This window comes from Corvus moneduloides, chromosome 11, assembly GCF_009650955.1.
Source record: "Corvus moneduloides isolate bCorMon1 chromosome 11, bCorMon1.pri, whole genome shotgun sequence".
NCBI lineage: Eukaryota > Metazoa > Chordata > Aves > Passeriformes > Corvidae > Corvus > Corvus moneduloides.
In genome coordinates this window covers 7,161,852-7,189,273 of record NC_045486.1, presented here as the reverse complement: position 1 = coordinate 7,189,273, position 27,422 = coordinate 7,161,852, and the positions used below count along the sequence as shown (strand labels likewise).

Here is a 27,422-nt window from a genome sequence, read left to right as displayed (position 1 = left end):
TTCAGGTTGGGATTTCTTGTTTCACTTTTCTCGACTCAGTGCCAAACAAAACCCAGGAGGCAAACACCTACCAATTCTTTGCCTCTGATTAAGGTATTAATTACATAAATTGGGGCACGCTCACAACTTTTAATTAAACATATCCCCACTTGCCTCCTTTTGCTGCAAACCTTGCGTCTCACTTGAGATGCAATTAAAAACCTGCAGGACTCACCGAACGTCGTCCCTGCCTCAGGCCTGCTCACTGACGAGACGATGACAAAGCCGAAGCCCTCATTCTCTCCACGGCGGATTTCCACGTCGTAGGGCTGCACCACAGTGCTGACGACCCCGCTGCCCCCGCCGCCACCACTGCCAATGCCGCTGGTGCTGCCACTGCCTGAGCTGACCGTGTTGAGGGAGTTCTGGCTGCCCTGCGGCGTTCGCTTCTCCTCCGTCAGTGAGGCCGGCTGGTTGCTGCTGTGGTGGGAGGAGGCAGGGGATGGGACTTCATTCTCTGCCTTGGGAACTGGGGAAGGGAGAAAAAAACCAGTTCGAGCAGGCTGCACCATTTAGTGCTTGAAAATAGCTGTCTACTGAGAAAAGGGTAAAAGAAAATCATCTGCTTTAGTCTATCGATCACCATGGCCATGCTTTCAGATGTCACCACCAAGAGCTCTGCTCAGTGGTGGCACTGCACACACATGCTCACTCTTTCCTGTGTGTGGTCATGCAGCCAAAGCTGTCCACTGCCAAACTGCAGCCTGGTTAAACCAGTGTAGTGCTGCGTGCTTGGATGCTCTGTGGCATTTTAAACCTGGATTACATTAGTTCAAAGGTGCCTCCTCTAGCTATTGCATCCCCACTTCAGTTATATATGTACAACCATATGTATGTTGTACATATATATGCACAAGCCACAAGGAGAGACAATAATATCTCACAACACCACCTTTTGTGTAGTTTTAAATGCAAAGGTATCAATTAGTTAGCACTGATTGCCTTTGATTAATGGGATCTTTAGTAATAACAACTGCTGAACATGAGCAAAACAACTTGCGAACCAAACTTTGCTCGATAGAAGAACCAGCAACTATCATCTGTACAGTCTGGTACAGACAGAGGAAACCATTAAACATTGTTAACATTAATATTAAACAGTTGTTTAACAGCAACTGAAGTTGGAAGGGGTATTAGTTTAAAATCTAATCAGCTACCACAAGGCTTGAAGAAATCTCAAAAAAATTGCTTAGTCCAGATTCTGCTCGAGTGAGGGCCAACTATACTTCACATCAGATCTGACAGATGTTTGTCTAATCAGCTGTTAAATATCTCCCCAGGCAATCTATTGGTTGGAATATCTGACTTAAATCTTCCCTGCTGCTACATAAGGCTATTATTTCTAGTGCTATCTAACAGGCATATGGAGAACATATTACTCCCTTCCTCTTTGTAGCAGCCTCTTATAGTCCTGGGGAGTTTAATACCTCCTCCCCCTCTTCTGCTTTAAGCTAAAGAATCAAAATTTGTTCAACATTTCCTTTCAGACCATGTTTTCTAGAGCTCTCCTTATTTTCCCTGGTCCTCTGGACTCCCTCCAGTTGGGCTCTCTCCAACTCAAATATGTCTTTCTTGAAGTGCTGGACCATATTGCACTAAGCCATCATCTGCTGGGAAATCAGGAGAGTTCCCCCCTGCCTACACCCCAGCACAGTGTTTTTCTTCACCTGAGCCAACCTCAGTGTAAAGCTTGTGGCCCACAATAACTTCCACTTCTCATTACTCAGCCTGTTCTCTGCAGCCCATTTGTGCAGCTGAGAGCAGCATATTGCACTTGTCCCTGCTGAATGGCTGCCTCCGCTAATCAGGTCACTTCTCCAATTTGGTGAATCAAAATTAAGTTGAAGATCTTAAAAGCATCAGCAAGAAAATGGATGGCAAACAAAATCTAAACCTGTAAAATCATGATACAAAAAAAAAAAAAAGGACTTTAAAATACCCTTGGATAGAAGTCCTGTCTGCACTTACATACTCAGAAGTATGTACTAAATATATAGCATTCTTCATATTAAGAATACAGGAGCATAAAATTCCCCCTACATGAATCTCAAGACAGAGAGTACCCATTTAGGTGAACAATCTTTTTCTACTGGCAAACAGATGACAGGAGGAACAAGGGACCAAAATTCAGGAACAGCCTTCTCTACAGAGTTATGCTGAAATTTAAAAGCCTGCAAATATAAGGTGAAAGAGGGGATTCTGAATAATTTATCCTAGAGTAAGTGTCCACATTTGCAATGATTCAGAAATAGCTCAATCTGCAGTAACATGCCTCTGAATGAAATATCAAGAGAGATCTTACGCATCTAAATCTTTCATGGTTATTTCCAGCCTGGAGGCTGTAAAACTGCATAGAAAATCTACACACAAAAACAATACCAAAATTCAACTGCCCTTTCCCTTCCTCCCAAAGCTCTTCTAAAGCTTCTCTCACATTGCCAGACCTTGGTCAGGAATTAAAGAGAGGCTGTTAGAGGAGAGACATCACCTGGCATTTAATCCACATTGGGAAGAAGTAAAGAAATGAGAAGTGAGAAAGAAATGAGTTTATTTATTATTGTGTTCAGCCCTGGATAAGAACACAGAGCTATTTTTGAGGTGCTCTTCTAGTCCTAACTTCCACTGAGGGCCTAAATTCCAATCTGAATGTTATTGTGATTCTCTCTAAGATCAAAGTACATCACTGCCTATTTATCTGATGATGCCTGAACTTGAAAAGCTATGTAATATCCCTTTTTTTGAGTGAGGTAAAGCAAATCCCACACCTGAGTTCCTAAAGGGACTCAAAGGGAGAGGCAGCACTCCAAAGTTACTCTCCAGTATTAAACATAAGGTCACATGTTATTTAGAAAGCTCGTGCTCGTGTCTTCATTTTCTCTGCTATAAGGACACTTTTCAATCACTCATCTGGGTGCCAAAATGGTACCAGGCAGCGTCACTTCTCATTGCATCTTTGTCCTTCTGCCAGCTCCCTTTTTTCCATTTAGATCCTACACTTGTGCAGTATGTGCACAATGCCCAGCATAACTCAGCATACAGAAACCTCTCTAGACCTGCGCAAACTGGTCTAGTGGACGGTGTTCCTGCCCATGGCAGAAGGGCTGCAAATGGATGATCTTCAAGGTCCCTTTCAACCCAAACCATTCTATGATTCCATGACGACAAACATCCTGGCCCACCAGAACCAACAATGTTTACAGTTTCCCATCCTGAGGTCCCTTGACTACCTGTTGAAGCTTCCCCTGAGCATGGGACACCAGCCACCACACACCAGTGCCCTCACCTGCTCTCTGTCCTTGCCTCTCCTCCTAGTGGACTCTTCATCATCTTTTCCCTTACTCCCAGTTTAAGGGTGACTATCAGGCTGCACATTTATTTTGGGAAGTATACAGAAAACACAAGCAGTTGGCCACAGTGTCTGTTTGCTGCATAAGTCAAACTAAAAATTTTATGTTGCAACCACACCGTTCCCCATTTTATCAGAAACCTTATGAAGACTTGGGAAAGCCAACTAAGAGAGTCTTGACTGCAAAAAAAAATACTTGAAACTTATTTGATCAGGAACAAAAAAGACTAAAGACAGGCAAAAGCGGAAAAATAATAGTACATCCCCTGAGTTTTCCCAGCATTACAAGGAGAAGCTTTTTTTTCCCTTAGACCATTTGCTGAACAGTCGGGATCCTGGCAAGAAAATCTACCCCTGCAGGGTGATACTGCAGCCTACCTGTGTAAACCACTTTGCGCCTCACGGTCAAATTGACATGACCTTGTTTGGCTGCCTGTTGCATAAGCTGGACCACAAGCTGGTGCGATTTCCCGACCACAGGTGTCCCATCCACACAGATCAGTTCATCACCCGATCGCAGGCGGCCATCAGCATCAGCAGCACCCAGCGGTACAATGTGACCGATGTAAATCTGAGGAATTAGCGGAGGAGGAGAGAGATAAATGAGAACCAGCTCAACAGCCAGCTGGAAGCAAGGGGCACTTGTAGTTAGACCTGATTTAGTAGGGACATGAAACTGTTGACAAATGTCTGCTGGTCAGGAAAGTTGCTCGTGTGAAAGCGGTTCTATGTGAATACAGCACATTGTGAAAATGTAATAAATTGACATCTTGTTTCTTTAGGCAGTCCATTCACTCTAAGGACAGACAGCCCTGGGAAATGTGTCCAACCAGACAGTGACCAGACAAAAAGATGGTTAAAAGCACTGAGGATCTTGTCAGGGAAGCCAAGATTGAATTACCCTTTCAGTTGCCTCCAGGGTTTACAAGCTCTGCACCACACACTTGCCCACTGACTCAGTCTTGGTTTATCTTCAGTGAGTTCTGTGGAGTTACTCTAACATGAGACAAACTCATGGTCTCTGTCCCCATAAATGAGCAAAATAATTTTGGCAAGGAAAAACATGGTAATTTATGCTGCCACTATCTAGCTGTGACCTGTGCAGCACATGAAAGGATGGCACTTCCCACAGGCACAGGTTTTACGATAAAGAAGTTAACTGAATTCAAGGAGAAAACTGAGCATTCTAATACCTGAGAACCTGGCATTCTAAGATCAAAATACTTGCAAACCTGACCAGGACACCCTGTCCTCAGTGTCCAAGGACCTATGTGTTTACATTTGGTTCACCATTGAAGGAGAAGCCAAACCCATTTCAGTTATGGAGTTGTGGGGTGGTTTTTGGAGGGAAGGTGAGGAGATGCAGGATATATATATAGTCCACTAACTATTTTAGCAGTGATGCTATAGCATAGTTCTGCACATCTGTGCATTCTACTGCTGTGTTTCTGAAAGATGTCACAAGCTAAAACATGATACTCACAGGCTCTCCAGGCTCATTTCCACCTAGAATCCTAAATCCAAACCCGGTTTCCTTTCTCCATAGAAAGATATCCTGCTCTTGATAATCTGGAACTGAAGGAAAAGAAGACAACTATAATTTTTCATCAAAATACCCCACCTTTTTACCCAAATCAGGACTACTCAGATGTACATAAAAGGATTTGCCACGCAATTTTAACATTTAAATGAGGTGGTGTTGAAGACCACCTCATTTTTACATAAAAATAGAGACATAACTATGAAAACTTATAGTTTTAAATACTAACGGATTATTATTTAAATCACTATTGAAAGTTATGCAGTGGTTTCTACTTTCTAGGTATCTAATTGTGACTTGCCATTTATTTATCACTATAATATTTCCTTCTGTCAATATTAGCATCATTACCCAGAGCAACAGCCTCTTCCAAATCATCAGTAAATAAATGTGTACAACAGAGAACTACTCTGCCAGAAACAATACAGCTGCCTCCTCTTTCACGGGAGACAAAAGAGCCACTTGTTATGACTTCTACTGTTAATTAACTTTCCCAAGCATAGTTTGCTATCTGTCTACCAACTCTGCTTTAAATAACTATGGCACAGATCCCCAGTTGGTGTAAATCAGAAGGGCTCCACTCAAAACAATGCAGCTCTCCTGACTCTCACTTGCTTGTGTACAGGCTCTGCAAAAGCACTGAAGAGATAAAACCAGCTGGAAACATAAAAAAGCCCAACCTCACCTACTCATTAGTATGGAACACCAGCAAGGTTTTTACAATGAATATTACATACAGTGAAGTACTAACCTTGAAGCACTGTTGAACAGTAATGTTTTATATTACCTTACTCAGGCTTGCTTTCATCCCTGTTTTAAAAATGCAAAACTAATTGCTAACATTTTATCATATCAGAAGAGAACTTCAGGCTCATTTAATATTCATTGGATAGTATCGGAAACATTGACTAATTTTGTAATGATTCCCCTCCCAAAATTTATAATTAACAATAATAAAAAGCTGTTCCTTTACCTGTCAGCTGCCTATAACTTCAGCAAAGAAACCAAAGTCTATCGTTCAGGAATCCAATTTAAACAAGTGCCTACTCAGACACAGGATGCAGCATGTTTAATGAAACATCATCTAGCTTTCTGTATCTATGAACAGGTTTTTTTCCACTGGCATCAGGGAATGTCAGATTGGGCCCCAACTGGATTTTATGCTGTCTGTGCTTAGTGCAAAAATTTGGGTCTGCTCTGGTGCTTGTCAGTGTTAAGACTTTTGGTTACCTCTGAGGGTCTCTCTTCAATATAAAATGAATTGAAGAACTGGGAATACTAAAAATTAAACAAATAGATGAATGCTAAGGTACAGATGTCTGCTTCGACATTTTCATTTAAACTGGCTTTACAGATAATATTGCCACATTTTAATTACCTGCAATTATAAGCTAAGCTTAACACCCGTTCCCTCACTGAATTAGAGACTGATTTTTGTCCAGACACAGAGTGTTCAGGTGATGAACACGCCGGGCGCCTGTGTGGCTCATCTCCTCTGGCTGAAGGCAGCTCGCCACGCACAGACGTGCAGCACAACAAAATTCAGACAATGAATTAATTGCTGTTTGTCACTGCCTTCAGTGAGGGGAGCATGACAAGCACAGTCGGGAGCATCTCTCCAGCCCTTCAAAGGCTATTTTGGCAAAGGCTGGCCCCAAACAATTAATAGTGTGTGTTGGATCTGTCAGAGGTAAAGTGGCTTCTGCAGAGAGTTCCTGCGTGGGCCCGTGGCCTTGGCACCTCTCAACACCTCCCATTTGTCACCCCTCCAGTCTCACTGAACGATGCCGTATGGCCCTGGTTTGAGTCCCAGCTACACAATTAATGCCACTGGAGGGAACAGCAGGCCAGGCTGGACCAGTCGTATCAGACCAAAGCAACAAAAATAGACAAGTCTAACCCCAAAGAAGCCAGTTCTTTCACATAGAGCTCCTCCCACTGGAAGGATTACAGCGAGGTGGAACACAGATACAACAGACATACAGACAACAAACCCTTACACAGAATGAGTACAAAGCTCCTTTTACCACTTTTTGCAACAGCTCTGCAGGGCAGTGATTCACTGGCACAATCCAGAACACCCATCCACCTCAGAGCTTCAGAGGTGAGACCCTCTGAGGTTCCATACTGGAGAATTATTTTAGGTTCTCCCATTATTCAGCTGCACTTCAGAGGAGCCACTTTCCTTACTTAAAGGGAACATGGTGCTGCTGAAACTTCCTTGAAAATGAATGAAAAATGGCCTCTAGGAATCATTCATTGCAGCCCTGCACCTTGACTGATCTCAAGCATGTCTGACTGATCAAACATGTACACAGCCCAAATGGGTAAAATTTAACAGCAGTCTGCCTGTCCCAAATTAAACCAGACCATGTGGAGAGCAGTGCAAAAGTAGTAAGAAGAGTTCTGTGAATGGCTGGAAAGGTGGGTGACACAGCCCTGTTGATGAGCCATGTGGGCAAACTCAGGAAGGAGACAGGAACACAATACACCCACCCCCTGCCACCTACGCCATCCAGCCAGGACAGTAAAGCCAGACTTTGCCCCTCGGTGGCTAACCTTGGGATATGGCCCTGCCAGACTCCCTTGGTGATGAAGAGCCCCCCGCCACAGAGCAGCAGTGACACCACAACAAGACATCACAAGACACAGATAGATTCTCGGCACAGTCTTACATTCTCCAAAACTCGTGGAATTGATTTCTCTCTCTCTCTCACCCTTGCTCAGTCCAGTTGCAGGTGAAGGTGACATAGCTGTAATATTAATTTTACAATTTTGCAAAGCTTAATGTATCTGCTTTCTTATTAGTTCATTTAATTAATTGTGACTTTATGGGTCATGTTAGGCTTTCATGCACAATTTGTTAAGGTTATAGCTACTATGGATTATGACATACTAAGTTTCACATCTCTCTGCACATGCCTGGGCACGTGTAGATATAAAATACACACGTACTTGAATTTATACATTTATGAACATGCATGCAGGTATATTTGATAAACCTCCTTTGTTCTTCTTAAAGGAAGAATTTTGTGACAACACCTTAAATACACTTTTCTACAAAAACCCCTTCCCCTTCATGACACGAGTTAGTTTTCCAAATGGAAATATCTTTGTCTAATATTAAAAGAAATTCTAAATGCGTGGTGACAAACAATGAACACAGTGCTTAACTACAGACCATTTTTATCAAACTTTACTATGCAAATGTTAACATGTTATATACAACAAAATTCTGCCTAGTGTGACATCAGTTTCAACATAAGATGGATTCAAGAATGATCAGTATGAGTTTGCTTTAGTCACTGGCTCATTTGAGGCAGCAGCACTTTCAGTGACTCATAGCTTGGCAAAGCACAAAATATTTAAGGCCCAGATTCAGCAAAGTATATGAGGACAAGTCTGAAATTAGGAGTGGGCAGTCTCACTGAAGCTGATGGAGAGTTTCAGAGTTGAAAAGTCCTGCAATTTAGCCATAGACCTCATTAGGTTCCATATTTGCAAGAAATCCATCTTCTAAACTATCCCAATGCAGGAGAATTCAATTTCTTTTGTCTTTTCCCTTTAACCAAACCTTTGTGGTGGCATGGAAAGATTTTGAAAGATGGCTTCAGCAGGAGTTCTTGACAAGATGAACAAGCTCACGCGACGTGCTGGGAGTACCACGGTCCCTTTTAGCAATACATTCTCCAAGGGCATGGATACATCTGTGTGCCCAAGAGTATCACTGCAACTGTTTGTCTACTGTTAATATAACAAAACGACATAACCCTACCAAAGGGCTTTTACTAAACATCATCTCTCAAGTCAGTCTGATCAGAAGGCGGATGCAGTTTCAGGAGAATATTCTTCTTTTCTATTTTAAGGGGAAAGTATCTAATGTTTGTGTTATTGTGCAAATATTTTTAGTTCTATGTAATTGCCAGTGAACAAATACGCTGGGGTCAAGACTTGTTTGTATTATTTTAATTAGATTTGGGGAGAGAAAAATCCTCCTGAACAAATTATGTGCCTGAAAATAAAATTCAAATATTAACGATAACTTCGAATATTTTAAAAGCTTTAAAAATTCTCTATCATGTTCTGCTTTACTTTTAATTAAATGCTTAAGTCCTTCAAAGGGATTCATTAACACATCTGCAATTCAGATTAATTCATTTTGTCACTGCTGTTTTGACAGATGGCCATATGTAGGATATGGTATTTTGCAAAGCAATCAGGCCACATGAGAAAAATTTGACAACAGATTGTGTTAATCTTTAAGGAAGTTTAATAATACATTGAAAAGTAAAAAGCATATTATAAAAATATATTTCAATAAAACAGTGTGAAGTTTCTGAATTGTGGTTCTCTGCTAAGCCATTCAATTGCTGTTTCTCTCTCTGAGAGCTCTTCAAGTATGTAATTCCTGGATCTTGGAACTGCTTCATCTTTTAAACCTTAAGGGTTTGTCCTCCTCTCTGATTCATGTACACAACTCCCACGAGCAGCAATGAGTTACCCATAACGAGGAGCTCAGGCAGCTAAAACTCAGCACCAGCAAAGAGTGCATTTGTTACCACCACCAAATGCTCTGTTTTCACATTTGCTCAAAGCTGGCTATTCTCAAATGTCTTAATCCAGCAAAGACTGGTAACTCTGGGCCAGATTGCAGCAGAGCATCTGAGCTCAGCCTTAGCCTTAAAGCATCCCTTTGGGTTTACAGCTTGAAAATAAGCTTCCTTGGACCTGAGCCCAAACACTCAGCACCTTGCAGGTCTGATCCCCTCACCCCAGGGAGATCCACATGAAGGAACTTTAACCTGCATTTGTGAAATAAAGTTGCAGTTCTAATCTGCTTCCCCTCAGCCAGAGTCCAGAAACAGTGACAGAGCCTTTGCTTAGCTTTGCATGATTAATTCTAGCTTAATTTTTATTCTTTTTTTTTTTTCTTCCCCTAAACAAGCAACGTTTGTGGCTCTCCCCCACAGAATTGGAGCACTTTCTGATATTAAGTTGCATTGGGTAAATAATAAAAACACATGCTTTTACACAATTATTGGTTAGCTGGTGCTGTTCAACTTAATTGGGCTCTACCAATGACTTCAGTGAGACAGGTCACGTAAGGCAAATACGGTCTTTTTTAATGAAATACTGATCCAAAGACAACTCAAGTAGAGGAAGAACGAATTTTACAAATTCTGAAAAATTAAAACGTTGCCTTTGCTTTCTGTGTCTACATTCTTGTTATTAATATAAGTAACAGTGGGATGCATTCCCAGAGAAAAAGGCAGTATGTATTCATTACAGATTCAGTACTTCTTTTATAACCCTTTCCAGGCTTTTTTTCAAATTTAAGGCCAGCAATTAACAGTGGGCAAGCCCTGGCCTCAGTAGCAGAAGAGCTGTGCTGGGGCTCCTCAGGTAGCGGAGCCTTCTAGAACCCACCAAATGCCCTCGTTACTGGATGTGTCACCCACCCTCAGCTCTGGCACTAGGGTAACATCCTCCTGCTGTGCATTAGATATCCACTTAGCTCTGCTCACACGTCCATCAGAAGGTTGCAGAGAGAGTCACACCCAGCACCCAAAGCTATGGATGTCATTGGAGATGACAGTCCCAATGCCCAAGGGAATGGGTGCCCAAGTAAAGGAGAAAGCAATGACATGACCGTGTTCCCACCAGCCAAAGGTGGCACTGGAGTTAAATGCAACTGTGTAAAAACATGAAGAACAGTGTGAAGAACACGCGGAGATGACAGACAGTGAAACTGGAGTCCCCAGGAAACAGTTTCTTCCATCACACACTCTGATGCTCAGTGTCAGCAGAGTTCCCTACAAATGACCCGAGAGCCACAAACCCAGTGCTTGGGCAACACTGGGAATGAGTCTCAAAGGGATGATTCAGGTTCGTAACAAAGGAAAAGAAACACAGCGCTTTACCCCAAGACCTCAGGACAGCAGAGCGAGGCTTCAGCTGTGAACCACAGACTCCACTTACAAGACTGGTGATAAACAAGGGCTTGGTGAGGGAAGGAGGAGCTGACCACTGACCTCTATATAAAACCACCAGTCATGCTTTGGGACCAGACCACAAAAGTAGATAGAGCATGTCCAACTCCATTTTTCACTTATCTTTCCTGCTTTTCTTCACATTTCATTACCCACAGCAAAGCCATGTCACTAGCAAAGAGTGCAGGTTAATCCCCAGGGAATGTGTTTCACTCCAGCTTAGGGTAGGAAATTCACAGGCTCTTGGACACTCCTAATGGTTTACAAGGAGACATGACCATATCACACTTCCACCATTCTCCAAAAAACCCCTATCTATGAAACCAAGAAACCTCATAAAATACTTTCCTGGAAGGGAACAGCAATGGGATGAAAAGGTCATAGAAAAGCACCAATGTTCAAACAGGTCTCATCTGGTAGAAGAGGCAGGAGAAGGACTGAAGCAGTAGAAGAGGATCAACCCCAGTACAGAGGTGCTGGGCTGTGGAAAGGTGAGACAGGGAAGCTGAAGGGGTATAGCAGATCCCAGTCTAGCAACAGGCCCAAGCAGTGAGGATTGTGGCACAAGAAAAGATGGAGTGTGGGAAACCAGCAGGTCAAGAGACTGTGAAAAGGCCTCTGGAAGGGCTCTGGTCCCAGCCAAGGACAAAACCTCTACAGGGTAACTGCAGCCATCGAGGAAAGAGGAAAGATTTAGCACATGGTGTTGGAGGTGCCACAGAAGGGCAACTGCCTGCCTGTGCACTTCAGGGTTTCTCCAGCTCAGTCTTGGGTTTTATCAGGAAAGACAAGCAGGAGTTAAGGCTGCTAAGCTGATACTAATGACTAAGTAGTATGAGTTAAACAGTTAATTAGAAATTAGCTAAGTAGCTGCAGGGGGTCAGAGGCAATGGCAGCACAGTGCCAATAGGAATCATGCAGGCTGGGCAGCAGGAATACCAGTGCCATGGGACATTTGTCCACCCAGGCAGGAGAAGGAAGAGCTCTGCCCACAGCTCTGCAGGGCTCAGGAGTCACTGTCCCTCAGCTTTCACCCCTTTTTCCATTTCAGTGAGCTGCACGTATAAGTTCTGTTACTGCACTCTGCAGATCAGCGTGACATGGCTCGAGAGCCCGCAGGGTCAGTACACCTAATCCTTAGGAAAGGATAGGAAGGGAAGCAGTGCACAGAAGCAGAGACACCTACAAACTGCACTGCTGAGACATTCAATCCAGAGATGCATCTTCAGCCAAGAAACTGTGACTCATAATTTAATTTTTCCAGGATATAAGACTTCAAAGTGATTCATTTGGTCAGAAAAAAAAGTCCTACCATTTTTCATTCTGAGGTAAAGGTTCATTTCTTACTGGTTTTACCAATTTCCAGTTAGCACAATAAAATCAAACTGCAGGTGGTACTCTCAGAGCACCAAGATTTTGAAACTCCCTTTTCTGTAACTAAAGTAACTATTGCCTTTCAAAATGAACCTAATACTCTAACTCTTTAAGAAGCTTTTACAGATTTGATCATCTTCACCAGTGCAATTAAAGTAAAGCCAATGTGTTTATTTTGTTTCCAGAGAAGAAACTGATTGAAACCATATTTATAGTCTTGGAGCAGAGTCAAAACCCTACTGAACTACTAGCCAAGTGTGCAGATTATTAATTGCCATAAAAGCCACTTACAATATGCATTTAATATCTGTATTGTTAAAGTGTCCATTCTAGTCGAAATAAAATGGCTCAGCTGAATTTTCTCCTCCCCAGGGTGAGGCTGAAAAGCATCTGATACAAATTTCAGCAAACTAAGTACTTCTCCTCCTTACTGAAATTCCTATGCATATCAGATAATGAGTCTTAACCTCAAAAAAGAGTTTAGGATCTGGATAACAAACTTGAAAATTCTCCTTCAGCCTAATTTAAAAGTACAATAAAAATATAGGGGAAAAGAAAGTCTTTAATTTTAAAGGGATTTTTCATATTAAGCTTTGGTCTAAGAGCCCTTTCCTAGAGATGATCTAAATCCAGTCCTCATGAGAGAGCAAACTGCAGCTCTACCAAGTGGATCACATTGACAGATACCAAATTAACCAGTGGAAGCCTTACATTTCCAGTAGAAACCTAAAAAATTCAGTTCTTTGCAAAGAAAATACACAGGGAGCAGCTGCCGTAGCCGTAGCCTTAGCAACTACACCTGCTTCATACTCACGTCGGCTTTCATACATGCTCCTGGACTGGGCCCAGATTTTGAATGGATCTGGCTTTTTCTGCCCAGAAGTGTCCGGTTGGTCGGCGGCCGGCGCCTCCGGGGCAGCGTAGTCCGGCAGCACCTGGGCGCTGTGCACGGGGGATGCCGTGTGCCCGCTGCGGTGGCTCGAGACGCTCTGCTGGGAACTGTTTTGGCTGTCTTTCCTTTCAAGTGGTTGCTGTAAGGAAGAGAGCAAGTGGAAGAGAGAGAACAGACGGTTATTGGTCGCTGAGTGGGTGTTTTCCATCAATTTTTCTCCCTTCTTTGATCAGGCTTTTCTGCATGCACATAAGTAAATATATAAGTCACAGTTTTGCTGCTACCCAGTTAATGCTGGGTACAGTTAAATTCCCCGGCGATAGATTCTGATAGGCAGACTGACAGAAAGAGATATACAAAACAAAGTAATTTATCATTAAAAAAAAAAGCATTTTCCCATCTCACACATAAGACAGATCTAAATCTCATTACAGGTTACTAGTTTCAGTGTACTTATTTTTTCTTGCATTAAGGCAGAAAATCCCAACAACCTTCTATTCAGATAACATTTGTGTCTAACTTGAGCCTGAAAGAAAATGAAAAAGCTACCAGGTTTCACTGTGAAAACTCAAACTGTCCCTCTAAAGCAGAATCAAGCACAGCCCTTACTATGCAAGGTCACTTTTTCTCTACAGTTCCTGCAACCCCCCCCACATTACAAGTGTGTGGACAACAGAGTACCCCTTTAATGGCTCTGGTCCCCAGAGCATCCAAGTGATTTCTGCAGACCTTAACAAATGTAAAAATGTCTATTTGAAGTTTGATTTGTTTTAATTAAGTATATTAAAACAGGAAAAATGAATCCATCTAAACTCAGGACTTATTCCAAAGTAGCGTGCCAAGAGCTCTGTCTGCTTAATATTTATCTAAGCAGGGTATATAGTTCTTAAATTCACAACGGTGTGCTCAAGCCACATTTGCATTGCCAGGATTTGTACTACTCAATATGTAGCAAAATCCTCAACAAGAGGTCCCCACACTGTGCAGCAAATGCTTTTTAATGCTCTTTTGAGATGACCTTGGACTGACACCAAGGTTGAATGCAGTCTCCCACCTACTCTGGTACAGGGAACTGTGTTCCCAGGGCTGCTGTGACACAGAGGGTGGCTGGAAAAACAGCATCCCACAGGTTGTTTTTCCAACATCCACTATTTCCCAGCTAAAAAGGGTCAGCCACTCACACCAATAAACCTCAGGCAGAAATTTAAGCCTCCTGCTGGCAGAGGGTACATGAAAACATTCCAACAGAAGTGCTTTCAGGTACTTCTCTCTAGGAACCCGAGCTGGGGTAGGGAGAGAAACCAGCAGCAGACACAGATTGGATCAGCATGGGGGCCTCACTGGCCACAGGTCTGGGCACCCCTTGGCTCTCTCTGAACACGAGACCCCAGGCAGTTAATGCTCCATCACAGAACAGCTGAATTAATTACAGAGGAGAAAGTCACCATACAAAGTGCCCTCTTTTAGAGTCTTAAACCCCAAAAACCCAGGTAAGATTATTGTTAAGTTGCACGTACTCCAGCTTTACACTGAGAAAAAATCTCAGCTTCAACAGCCCAAATAATTTTGACCTCTCAGCCTTGCACTGGAGTTGTTGATCCACTACCAGCATCTTTTTAAAGGATATCTCGATTGACTAGAATGTGAAATTGCCTTTGTCCTTTAAAGCAATTTTGAACAAAGCTTACCTGCTGTGATTACTCATCTGCAGACTTTCAAATACAAATATCTGAACCAATTTCCAACATTTTTAGCTTTTTAAGTGGTAAATGAAGCTAATTCACATGCAGCCCTTCAATTTTTAATGAAGCCATTTAAAACAGCTATGCTGGGGATAATCAACTTTAAAAAAAAAAAAAAAAATTGCATCTCTCAGTCCAACCATCTGGATTGGTTTGTTTGGCCAAACTACTAAAATAACTACAAGAATCCTGTTGAAACTTCAGGCCAATCTCACTGGAAATAGCTGGTAACAGAATGTGGAGGACAGGGACGAAAATTTGAAGCTTTGTTTAGCCTTTAGGGAAATAATGAGAACTCTGAAAGATTCCTGATTTAAAAAGAAACAAAGTTTGAACTTCAAAAAGTGCTCTCACTTTGTGATATGAAAGGTTTAAATTTTGAACAAGCTATGAATTCTGTTTTGTATTTGGATTGCAAATGGAAGTGTCAGCATATCTAAAGCAAAACTACCTCTAATTCAACTAGAGTTGCAATTGCAAAACCAGGTATTTTTCAAGAAATAGGTGATAGCTTCTTTAGGAGGACCAGTGGTTTTCCAAAAAATAACTCCTTCAAAAAGCCTAAAATATCTCTATTTAGGAGTTTGAGAGGGGACCAGAGGAAGGGGAATGTAACCATGGTAATAAGGAATGTATGTAATTAAATTATTCAAGACAGTATTTATTGACTTTCATATCAGCAGAGGCGGCCAAAAAGGTTTGGGGCCAAACTTCTTTCCACATGTTGTAGTAGCTTCAGCACGTCATGCCCATGAGGAATTGCAGGGGTCTGACCATCCTAGTCCCTACCATGGGGACTGCTCAGATGAAGTTTGTGTCTTGGTACACGTAGAGCTTTCCCAAAAGGGATGAGCTGACCAAATGCCAATGAAAGGATGGCTTGTCCATCTCCTACCTTGTGCCCAGCTTTTTAGGGCCAACCCTCCTGGGTCTGAATCATACTGTTCAGCTTGCTCAGTTCACACACATAGGCAGGAAAGCAGCAGATGAGTACAGGGTCTGGCTGGTGACAGAGCAGGAAGTTCTGACCTCACCCTGAGGTGCTGATCATGGTTTTTAGTGTCAAGTAAAGCAGATCAGCTGAACTGTATTGACTTCTGACAGGAGCTACCAAGAGCATGGGGCACTGAACTACTCGAGCCAGTAAGAGCACCCCTGATTCTTGAGAGCTCGTGATCTTCTTCAGAGCTGCTGATTAGCATCAGTGGCTTGCCAGAAAGACCTTTACCAAAAGTGGCTAGAAATCAAGACTATGGTGACTACCTCGAGTCCATTTAGGCAGACTGAACACTTAAATACGATGACGGGATAAAATAATTACCTTAGTACTGTTTTATAGCTGTGACAAAACGAATACGTGGGAAGATGGAGCTTGTCACACCCTACTGAAGCCCCTGGGCTCTGAATGAAAAGGGATGTCTTGTACAGAGTCACTGAGGAACCAATTTCTCTTCTTGACAAAAACAGGATATTGGCAGAGCCCCTGGTGCTGCGTATCCACCCAAAAAATGTGGCAAATCTCTTGTAAGGGACTAGCTGTGCATAGGAATTGCATTTTTGGTCACAAGTCAGCTATGCTCACAATGAATTTATTTAAATCCAAAAGAAAAAAATCAGAGTTTTGGAAGAGCTGAGCACTTTATCACCCCTGCAGTGATCCCATCTTCTGATGATCTAGCTGCAGATTTTGTGCTGTAGAGCTTTTTGGAGAAGCTGGTCCTGGAAGCAACAGGAAACTGAGCTGGAAATGGGAATCTTTGCCCCCTTGTGGAGTATTTTGATGCAAGCAACAAGAGAAAAAAAAAAGAAAAAAAGTTTGTTTTCATCCATGTTATAACAGAATAACTGCAGGAGAAATAGCTATACTAGAAAATTTCTGTGCTTAAAATGTATCTCTCTAGATGGTCAATACAAAAATATTATCCATTTTCATTTAAAAAAAGAATGGGAAATTAAAAAAAAGGAGCAGGACAGAGAGCTGCTAGAAGCATGTCCTTGGTGAGGGGAAAGGGAATAAAGAAGTTGGAAATGTCCAGTCCCATATATGGCTGGAAAGGGGTTTTTTACTAGTTTAGCTCTTTCACCAAGGTTGAAAAACTCTCCTTAAAATCTGAGAAGAGCAAGGTTTGTCAGAAGATACACACAGACTGACAAATACAGCCCAGCAAAACTGAGCTGAAGGCAAAAAAACTTCCCAGGCTGTGTCACAGCCCCAGCACCAACAAACCTCTCCAAGGGGCTTTAACACGTCATCACAGCCAGGAGGTACCAACAGTCTGAAGGTGGCCTTTGGGGAATGCGTGACTGGGGGCTGAGAACAGAAAATAGGACTCATTTAAGGAAGAGCAGCCACTGGCAGTAAGCGGGGAATGTGTCTGGGCTTTGGGAAAGGATGTGAGGGAACGAGAGAGGGCTCATCTCTTGAGCAAAGCAGAAGAGGATGGACACCTGAGTCGTGACTTCCCTGAGACAGCAAAAGAAACAAAAAACAAGCACAAGTTAAGATCAAAGCCAACTGCTCCCAGCCTCAATGTGTGCTGTCCTCTTAACTGCAGCTCATTATACAAGGAATGCTGGAAAACAGTCCTTGTGTGTTGAGCAAAGGGCACAGGGGAATTGGGCAGCACATCCCCCCAAGCCCCACAGCTGTGCTGTGCTGGGGACAGCCCCTGGCACACGGCTCTGATGGCAGCTTCTGCATTCACCTCATCGCTGCCAGTGCAGCAGCAAACTGGGAGTCCCTGGCATTCAGGGCATCCCCGGGAAACACGGGGGCAGAGTTCAGAGAGATGGTATCCCAGACAGGGACCGTGCTGGTGGGGCAGGCCTGGCTCTTGCCTGTCATGAGTGAGAATCCTCATGGCCAAGAAGGTCAGGCTGGACTCCCCGCTTCCCGTGCAGTGGAGCAGCAGCCCTTCAACAAACCAAGGAAGGACAGCGTTAGACACCCCCACTTCCCTGCTTCTGACTGTCGCCTTGGCCACACGAGCTCTGGGGTTGGTGTAAATCCACTCCAGAGAGCCCGAGGAGTTTCCTCCTCTGCACACAGATGCCCCGAGGCACTTTGCTCCAGGTTTCCATGGTCAACCCCTGCATGTCAGCGATGCCTGGGGAGGAAGGAGCAGATGCACCAGCTCTGCCACGCTGGCTCTGCCCTCTGAGGAGTGGCCGCTCATTAAAGCTGCCGCACGATGCTGCAGTGAGTACAACATCGCTGCTAATTGTGCCGCCAATGATCCCGTGTGCAGCCAGGGGAACAGGAGGCTCTGGTTTTTGGGAATCCTGCACTTTAGAGGCAACAGCACCGCCTACGACTGTAGGAAAAATTACTGACGGAACCCTGAAAAGGCTTGGGAGAGGCATGCGAAGGAATGTCAGCCTTCCCCAGGCTGACAGGCTCCTCAGAGCAAACAGGAGAGAGAAATCTGCTGTTGCATCGCTACACCTGTTTGTATGCAGCCTCTTTGTTCACCAAGGCGGGATTATCCTGACATGGATTTACATGCTGCTCAGATTTTTACTGTGCATAGCTGTCAAACCGAGAGGTGCCTGACACAGCAGGATCCCGCTTTACCCGATGCCAAACGTGCGTGTGGCAAAGTGGGAGCATCCATGCTTTGGAAAGACCAAGGCTCATGGATTAGGGCTGGTTTAATGACAGAAGTTGGAGTCCGGATCGCGTGCAGCCAATCCTGCTCTGACGGGGGGAAAAAGTGGAGGCAGAGAATAGAAATGTGCCAGACATGTCTGTATTTTACACACTTGCTTCTGTTTCACCGAAGGCTGAAATAACCCCCGTGTGTGACAGCAGCGAGCGGGCAGGGGCTGGCAGGGCTGTGATTTGCAAGGAGCACGCCCCGCACTTCTGCCTCCCAACATTAATGCGAGCTGACAATGGTAGAGGCCTGCGCTCACATGACTTTAATCAGCGCTGCCCTAAGCTACCAGAATCACATTCATTATTTCAGGGCTTTCTTTTTGGATGAGCAGAGAGCTCGTATTAAAAGCAACAGCCTTCTGCTCAGCTGCTTCCTAAACCTCTTGCCCAGGTTTCCGGTGAGGTGGGCTGTGCCCAGCTGCAGGTTTTGGCACCACGGGGGACTGTCGGTGAAGTTTCACACCATCTTACAGCACAGCAAATACCTCACTTGCTCTGCTTCCCCAAAGCTCCTGGCAGAGAATATCCGTCTCTTCCTCACTCTCTACAGATAACTGCAAACTTTCAGGCTTTAGGTATTTAATTCCCTTTAAAAATAAAACATTTCTTTTTGTTGCATACAAATAGTACATTAATTTCTTCCATAATATCATTAACGGAGCTTTAATGATACTTTAGATCACGGCTTCCGTGCTGCTAGCTAAGATGCCATTCAGGTAACAGCTTTACATGGAAATACATTCAGGGAGACAAGAAAATATTGTTCTGCTGTTGCTTTTTTAAAAAATGAGGAATCTTACACCTGCAGCACAATCCTGCTCAGTATGGAAATGCCTCCAGAGCAGGCACTCCGACAGCTGACTGTATTCCCTGGGAACTGTAACCATGCTCTGCTCATGCTTTGTCTCTCCTGACAATGTGCATGCTTTCCCATTCTGTTAATAATTCAGCCAAGGATACTCAAGAAAACTCAGGGAGTTAATGGAAAAGGTTGGTGCCTATGAGCACCCGACAGGAATTGCTATCTGGCAAGAAGGTGGAGCCTCCCATCTTTCCAAAAGGAAACAATAGCTTTTTTTTTGGTAAGTTAAATGACAGAGAAGCTCATCTGTCAGGGAAGCAGATTTGTAAACCTGAGGCTTTATTTGCAAACAAGTCCCCCTTCCGTACTGCATCCCTCTCTCATTTCCCCATGCAGCAGAAGCCGTGCAAGGTAATCATGGTTGCAACAGAAAGACAACTTAAAACAATTGAGACCCAGAAAGCAAACAAGCCAAACTCATGCCCTTTTCCTTCAAAGCAGACAAACAGACAGAAATAGTAGCTGAAAAGTGCTTACCGACTTTGGGCTCTTCTTTGGGACTGGCAGTCCTGAAAAATGGCAACAAGGGAAAAATAAACATTAGCATTAAGCGCTACCTTCCCTTAAAGAAAAATCCCTAGGTGTATCATCCGAACGTAGCCATCTGCAGAGTTATGTCAGCTTTCGCTCTCACATCGGAGTTACCAGTCTGTTCATATCGAATCAAAGCCCAGGGAGAGGGAGAGGGAGCGAGAGCCAGGGAAGAGGGAGCGGGGGGAGAGCTCTCTCTGCATTAGCTATGCTGACTTGTGCTGCAGCAGCCGGGAGGCTGCGAGAGAAACCCACAGCCCTCAGCGGCTGCTGAAACCCAGCGCCTGGGCAGAATCTCAAATGCTCCCCTGGATTACAGGAGACTTAGCTCACAATTAAGCCGAGGCTCTTTCCTTTTGACGCGATCGGCTCAGCAATTTTATCGGACCAATTGCAGCGGCGCAGGGGGAACAGGTTGATTTTTTAAAAAGTATTCCTCTAGAAATTGATTTTTGAATAGAAAATGTGCATTGGGCTTGAGCAAAGGGAAACAGAAACATGAGGAAGAATAAGCTTTTCTCCCTAAAAATATGAATGTTACTGAAAAAACATGTTTTCCTTCCTGTCCATCCTAAGTGTAAACCTTTGAAGCCTGAGATTTTATCTGTTAGGTACAATAGAGAGCTGTGGCTTAAGAACAGAACTACCAGTGCCCTGACCCCTGGGGGAGATGCTAGGGAGCTTGGAGAAGGGGGGCTTACACAGGTTGCAGGTGATGTAAAGGAACAAACAACTGGGAAGGCACCAGGAAAGGTTTTTTCAAGGACAATTTTGCATTTTGAAGCAGTGTCTTACTCAGTCTGTCATGAGCAAGAGAACTCAAGTGAGATTTCAATCAACTACTTGTGCATAGAGCCCAGTTGCCAGCAGCAAAGGACACACCTGTCTGGGGATTTACCTAAAATGCAGGGAAAGCTCTTTCTTGGACTCAAGACCTCCCTTTTCCCCTTGCTGTTGGAAGAGAGAGGAAACCCCCTGTATTTTGCTCTGTGTGACACTCCAGAAACAAACATAAACCAAAACACAGATTACACTCCACATTAAGTGCTCAGTAATTCAGATGTTTAAAATCTGCTTTTGTCTTTAGGATGTGATTTATGTGGCATTTATGCTGCATTACATTTTCTACTTTATGCATTTTGTTTATTCTAAACCCCATGCCCTCATCTAACTTTTACACAGAGAATAAAATAAGCAATGCAAGTGAATTACAAATCTGTGTAGGAAGATGCTTATTTTAAGGTAATTTGGGAGATGTTAGCACTGAATAGGGAAGATACACAATTAAAAATGATAATCAGAGCTCACTTTGCTGCTGCTTTCAGACTGGGATGCATACTGTAATGACTATTTTAAATATTTTCAAGATTTTGAGGAATATCAATGCTCTGTATGTCACTCTGATGCATTTCCAGCCAATAGCTGATACCCATCTAGGCAGTGATTGATTGAGGGACAATGAAACATCAAACTGTTTGAACTAAACAATCAAGACTGCAGCTTCATTTCTGCTGATGGGGACTGTTTTTGTATAATACCCTTAAAGAGGAAAACACTAATAACATTCATGGCAAGTCACATTTTTAACAGGCATCATTTATCACAGAGATAAACACAGAGACAGAGATTCTCCTCTCTCTCTCTCTCCTTCCACATGCATGCACACACGTTTACTCTCCAAGAGATGCTCTTTCCTATTAAATCAATAGCTAGAACAGATCCCCATGCACACGCACACACCCTTAACAGACCAGCATGAGACAGAAAAGATTTAACAACGTTTTAAATGTTCCCTCCAAAAATAAAGTGGAAATGCAGGTGAGCTGCTGGGTCAAATTGTATCAGAATTCAGTCTATTGCATCACAAGCATTGAATGTTAAAATTTAGTAGGTATGAACTACTGAACAAATCTTTCCTTCAAACCTTGTCATTATTTTTGCTGTTCCAACCCCGAAGAGATGGAAAACAGTTGAAAAATAATGCAAAACACATCAAAGCTATTGTTTGGCGGGTCCTTCGGAGGCCAATAAATCTTACAGTGTCACTGCTCTGTGCCAGACTTTGCTGCAGAACAAGCAGTAATTTACTTCTTACCAAAGTAAGTGACTGCAGAACACGTTAACAAATGTTGGTAGTTTTTCATGGGACGAGCTTATAGCCGGGGGAATAACCTGCCTGTACATTTCCCCGTGAAAATATTATTTATTCATCTAATTAGGGTCTCATTTTAGAACTCCAGTTCCTGGCACAGCAGGCCAAATGAGCAAATGATAGGTATAATGGGGAGTTTTCATGCTCAGATGATGGAATGGATACAGTATTTAACAGTGATGAACACGAAGTGCTTGAATAACCCCCAAATCCTGGGAGCTCCACTAGCAAGGAAATGCTGAGCTTTTCCAAAAAGCTTCTGGCGAAAACATTTCCCAAGCCTATGAATTTGGGATAGTGACAACTGTGAATTACAACACTGGCCTTTTGATTCCATTAACGTGTCCCATCACTGCTCACGCCATGCCTTGCTTGGAAGCTCATCCTCCTGGCTGCCCCGTTCTCTCCTGAAGCCTCACTGCAACTCTTTCAGAGGTAAGTGGGCCAAGCACAGACAAAACACCCAGTCTGCATCTTCTTAGCATTATCCAGCTTTTTGGTGGTTGGATAAATGGCTTCACATCCCTGGCTAGAAGAAGCCAGAAGGCTTGTCCCTGCTATGCCATCAAACCCAACAATAGAATAATAGTAGTTTATACTGACATTGCAATATAATTTCCCTGTGATTTGATACCTATGGACATCTCTCACTAGTACCTGAAATGCATCTTTTAATTTTGGGGGATTTTGGAGATACGGATTAGAGAAGATGGAACAGTCAAGAAATCAAACAGGGCTGTTGTCACCACAGAGTTAACAATGTTTTAAAACAAACGAGCACATCTGGTAAACAATGTCAATATGACCTAAAACCCCTTGATTGGGCTCATTGTAGCTACGTACTAAATGTGCCTGGAATTAAATTAATTAGAAAACACAAATTACTCCCCTCTAAATAACAATGTAATAAAGCAACTGCTTAATGAAAAATATCAGTGATCAGTGAGCAATCCACAAGAACAAAAAAAGGCATTGTAATCAAACTAAATTCACAGACCCATCAGCAAAGCAAGAAAGACTTCATACAAGGTTAGTCAAAAGTGAGTCAGATGCAGGGATCTAAATTAAACTAATTATCACAGAGATTATTACATTTATCTTAACAAAACCCTCTCTCTTTTCTCCCCAGTACTCCCTAAAGCTCAATGTACAGCTGGCTGCATCCATCTGCTCAACTACATTTTGTAACATAGGGGAAAAAATGCAAATCATTAAGCAAGTTTTGCAGCATGACTTCAGCACTCTTAATGCCATTACCCATGAGGAGCTGTATTTCTGTTGCGTGACACTGTGTTACGTTGTGAGTGATGTGACCCATGAATTAAATCCATAATTCAGCTTACTTAATATTATTTGTGTTAACTGCGCAGTCTTGAGTGGTAAAACTTTTGGGAAGCTGTAAGGTCACTAACCCTATTTATGATGAGTTCATGGAAGAACACATGGGACAAAACTTGACCCCAAGTGTTGCTGTTTCTAACACGCCATTTTTAGAGGAACATTTTTTTCCTCAACTCCTTTGTCTTTATGCAACCTAAGTAACATGGGAACACCATGATACAAGGCAAACTCTGCTTTACTGAGCATACACAGAATGCAATGTGAGACTACAAACCCCCACACCACAGCCTGGGCCTGGTTCTGGTGAGAGCTCAGAAGGCCACAAATGCCCCAAAATTACCTAAACAGACACCAGACACAACGTGCCCTGTTCTACAGCCCCATGTTTTAGAGATGGTAGGTCAAAATTATCTAGTTAAATGCTAAGGAAGACCTATCTCTGGGCACCACAGTCATGCAGTAAACCCATTCCAACAGCTTGGACATGTGGAGGCCAGCTGGTGTGAACACTTCGCCTTTCACCACACACACACACACAAATTATATATTTCAATGGGATTTCAACTGAAGTTGGAACAATTCAGTAGTTTGCACAACCCACCCATATGACAAAGGCTCCTGGAATTGCTAAAGGGCCAGTCTGGAGGCCAGACTATCATCTTCTTTATGGCTTAGAAAGTCTGTGTACTGCCCAACATTTTTCAGTTTTGGGGTGGTTTTGCACATGAAAGAGAAGAACAGCTGTTTCTAGATCGTCACTTCTCACAGTTCCTTAACTCTTCCAACTTGGACAGCTTATGGACCATCTATATCCAAGAGCAAAATAAGCCATAGGTGAGCCTAAGAAGAAAGGTCACCCATAAGGTTTTGCCCTTGTGTCACCTGCAGCCCAGAATGCACCAGTGCTGAAAATTATTCAGAGACGAAAAACACAAGAAAATAATGATTTCGGACTCTGTCCAAAGGTTAACATTTACAGAGAAAATGTTCCTGCCTGGAAAAAAAATAAAAGGTTCAAGCTTTCTAAATAGCACTTACACTGTGCTGAATAAAACCCAAAGGCTGTATCAAAGAAAACAAACACTTTGGAAGATGAGGTTTAGGTAAAGTACTGGAGTCAGAGGGTGCACAACCACATACCTGGCATTGAACACTGATCGCTGCTTTCTGTGTGCAAAACAAGGAACTTTAAATAATTAACGCTAATGGCCATTAGCGCTGCTGGGGGGGCAGGGGACAGGAGATTGGTGGTGACAAAGCAATCCCCTTGATTCCGTATGATCCACTGCCAAAGAATTTCTAATAAAGGACAAACACTATTTAAAAGAGTAGAGGGAAGTTGATCTTTTCCAGACCAGAACAATCTGCAGCAAGAGAGGCAAGTCTGTGCAAGCATAAGGAGAAGAAAGAAAAACATCAAGAAGAAATCCCCTACCTGTCCCTGCCAAACTTTTCTGCTCGTCATCGTGATTTGCATAACAAGAGCATCACTGCACTAGCAAAAAAAATTAGCTATGCAATACAAGCTTTAAGCAAGAGAATAATTTACACTGCAGTAATACAGCCCTGACATAAATCAAGTTTGGTAACTACCAAATGCAGTGAAAAATGCTACATTTCTAATGCTAATGTTCAATGCTAATGCCAAGCAAGCAATGTCTTGAAGAGATCATCTTGGGCATTATTAACCCACTGTCACTGACGAAAAACATAATGAGGCATAGAACATTATTGCCACTAAGATGAATTTCAGTTTTAGATGCTCTAAAGATGCTAAATTTTATTAGCCTCAAATACTCATTTTTGGTTAGGATGCTGAACAATTCCTCGCCATTAAAGTCTCAGTCGTATTTTCAGCATCTCAAATGAGTATTGATTTTAGAAGTGATAAAAAAAGATACAGGCTAATAAAATGCTATTTAATTACTATGAAAATATAAATTTAACTATGCAGTAATATATATATAGATATATACATATATCTAAATATATATATAAGGTAATGCCAAGACAGTAAGATAATAAAGAGATTGAGAATTAGTGTGACAATTACCCATCTAGCCTCTGGTTGTTATGGCATGTCAAAAGTTCTTGTATTTTTATTTTGAATCTCATTAAATGAAGTGCTTATCATAAAACTCAAGCTGTTGGAGTCATATGCTTAGATGAAAACCTTTGCTGATATTTAAACAAATATGTACATAGACATTACATTTCTGAAATCTCACAAATTTCAGACGCTAAACACTGGAATTGGAAAGTAATTAGAGACCTCCACATTCTTCTTACACAGAAAAGGGTGTGTGTATACACAGAATTATGTATCTAGTTTTCATATACATAAGCATACATGTGTGGCTATCCATGAGGGTACCTATCCTTTAGAAGCCCATAAAATCCATGACTTACAAGCTTTATTTCTGGAAACCATCTCACAGTTTTTGGGGCATGCTGCAGTTTTGAAGATGCGTAGTCCCATGGCTCCTCTCCCCAGATGGCCGTCCCATGGCATGACCATGTGGGTGCCAAAGGGCAGCAGCACCTCCAGGCCAATCCCACTGCCACTCCAAGCTTAGTATAGAGGATGCCAAAGATGAGAAACCATATTTTGCTAGTCACATCTGTATTTATGCTGCTCAGTGAGAGTGTTTGTCTTCAGACTTACCACTGCACTGCTACAATGTGTAAATCCATGTGCTCAAACTGGGTGGCTTATGGGAGATTCTCATATTTCATATCCAGAGAGCAGCCTGCACAGAGGGGACGCCTACAAACACGGCCCTCTTGGCATTAGTTTGATGCTGCTATTAATATATAACATCCCTTAATAATAAGCTAGTATTTACAGAATGCTTAGCCAGGTTCAGACCTGGGGAGTGCACATCCACACAAGCCACACTAAAATGCTCTACTAGAGGACTATGGTTTTATGGACGTTTTCACAAAACATAACTTTATTAGTTTGAAACTAGTTTTCTATTAAAATAGATCAGTAACTTGATCTTACTTCTAAGGATGTAACCTGTACATCTCAGAAACTAATCCTGAAGGATGGAAAGAAAACTTCTGAGGACTGCTATTTACCTGCACATCCCTACCAACATCACCTTCATGTGCCTCCAGCCACAGGGTCCTGATCTGTCCAAGCATCCTCAGCCTGCTGTGTCACGTCCCTGAAGCTCAGCCTCCTCTACCAAGTCTGTCTGGCCTACAAGCCCTGCCAGCTGCTTAAGACCAACTCACGGTGCACTGCAGGTCTTCTGGCACAAAAGGCACAGGTTAAACGAATCTTCTCCATTCCTCTGGCACCAGAGTGCAGGCCTCAGTTTGCCTATCTATCACCATCACAAAAATAAGCATATCTGACTGAGACAAAAATAAACATTAAAATGAATAACATAACATCCCAATGCAGAAAGGGAAAAACATTTAAATTCAGAATGGAGAGATGTAGAGACATGCAGATAGATATTTAAAGGCAATCAATTTCAGAACAAAACCATTGACTAGTCCATTACAAAGTCATCCTTCTTCCTCAGTTTTACCCACCTGCTACTGCTTTTAATGACTCTTCAAATGTATTTAATTACAGTGATAAACAAAGACCTTTCTTGGATTTCTGATACCTCATTACTTCTGTTGTGACTAGTTATTATTATGCCAAATCAAGGCAGCAGCTACTGCACCTACCTGCAGTGTGGCTGATAAAAACTCATTATTTACTTGCACACCAAAATGTCACCCAGGCAGTGTGTTCCTGATGAGGAAAACCTGAGTGGAACGAAACCCTCCTTGCTGCACACCTCCAAGTCTGCTCCATTTCCTGCCGTGCAAATCCTGATGAAGATGTGGGAGGCACATCTCCAGCTAAATCTGCCTTATCTCATGCACAGTATTAGGTTCTGCTGTGCCACCTTGTGTTACATCACATCAGATATAAAACAACACTGTGTGG

At 42.7% G+C, this 27,422-nt stretch overlaps 1 protein-coding gene across 29 annotated transcripts in view; it reads right to left on the bottom strand.

Annotated features, from left to right (window-relative positions):
- MAGI1 (membrane associated guanylate kinase, WW and PDZ domain containing 1) overlaps positions 1-27,422 on the bottom strand; it is a 334,204-nt gene that overhangs the window by 17,163 nt on the left and 289,619 nt on the right. For 22 of the 29 annotated variants that reach the window (XM_032121234.1, XM_032121217.1, XM_032121220.1 and 19 more), the window contains 6 exons: positions 19,921-19,952; positions 13,104-13,320; positions 7,601-7,678; positions 4,869-4,960; positions 3,764-3,956; positions 215-508 (listed from right to left, as the gene is read on the bottom strand). In XM_032121234.1, the coding sequence (XP_031977125.1) occupies positions 215-508; positions 3,764-3,956; positions 4,869-4,960; positions 7,601-7,678; positions 13,104-13,320; positions 19,921-19,952 (906 nt within the window). The remainder of the gene's footprint in view (positions 1-214; positions 509-3,763; positions 3,957-4,868; positions 4,961-7,600; positions 7,679-13,103; positions 13,321-19,920; positions 19,953-27,422) is intronic. The other 7 variants (XM_032121223.1, XM_032121221.1, XM_032121222.1 and 4 more) reach the window with 1 other exon arrangement.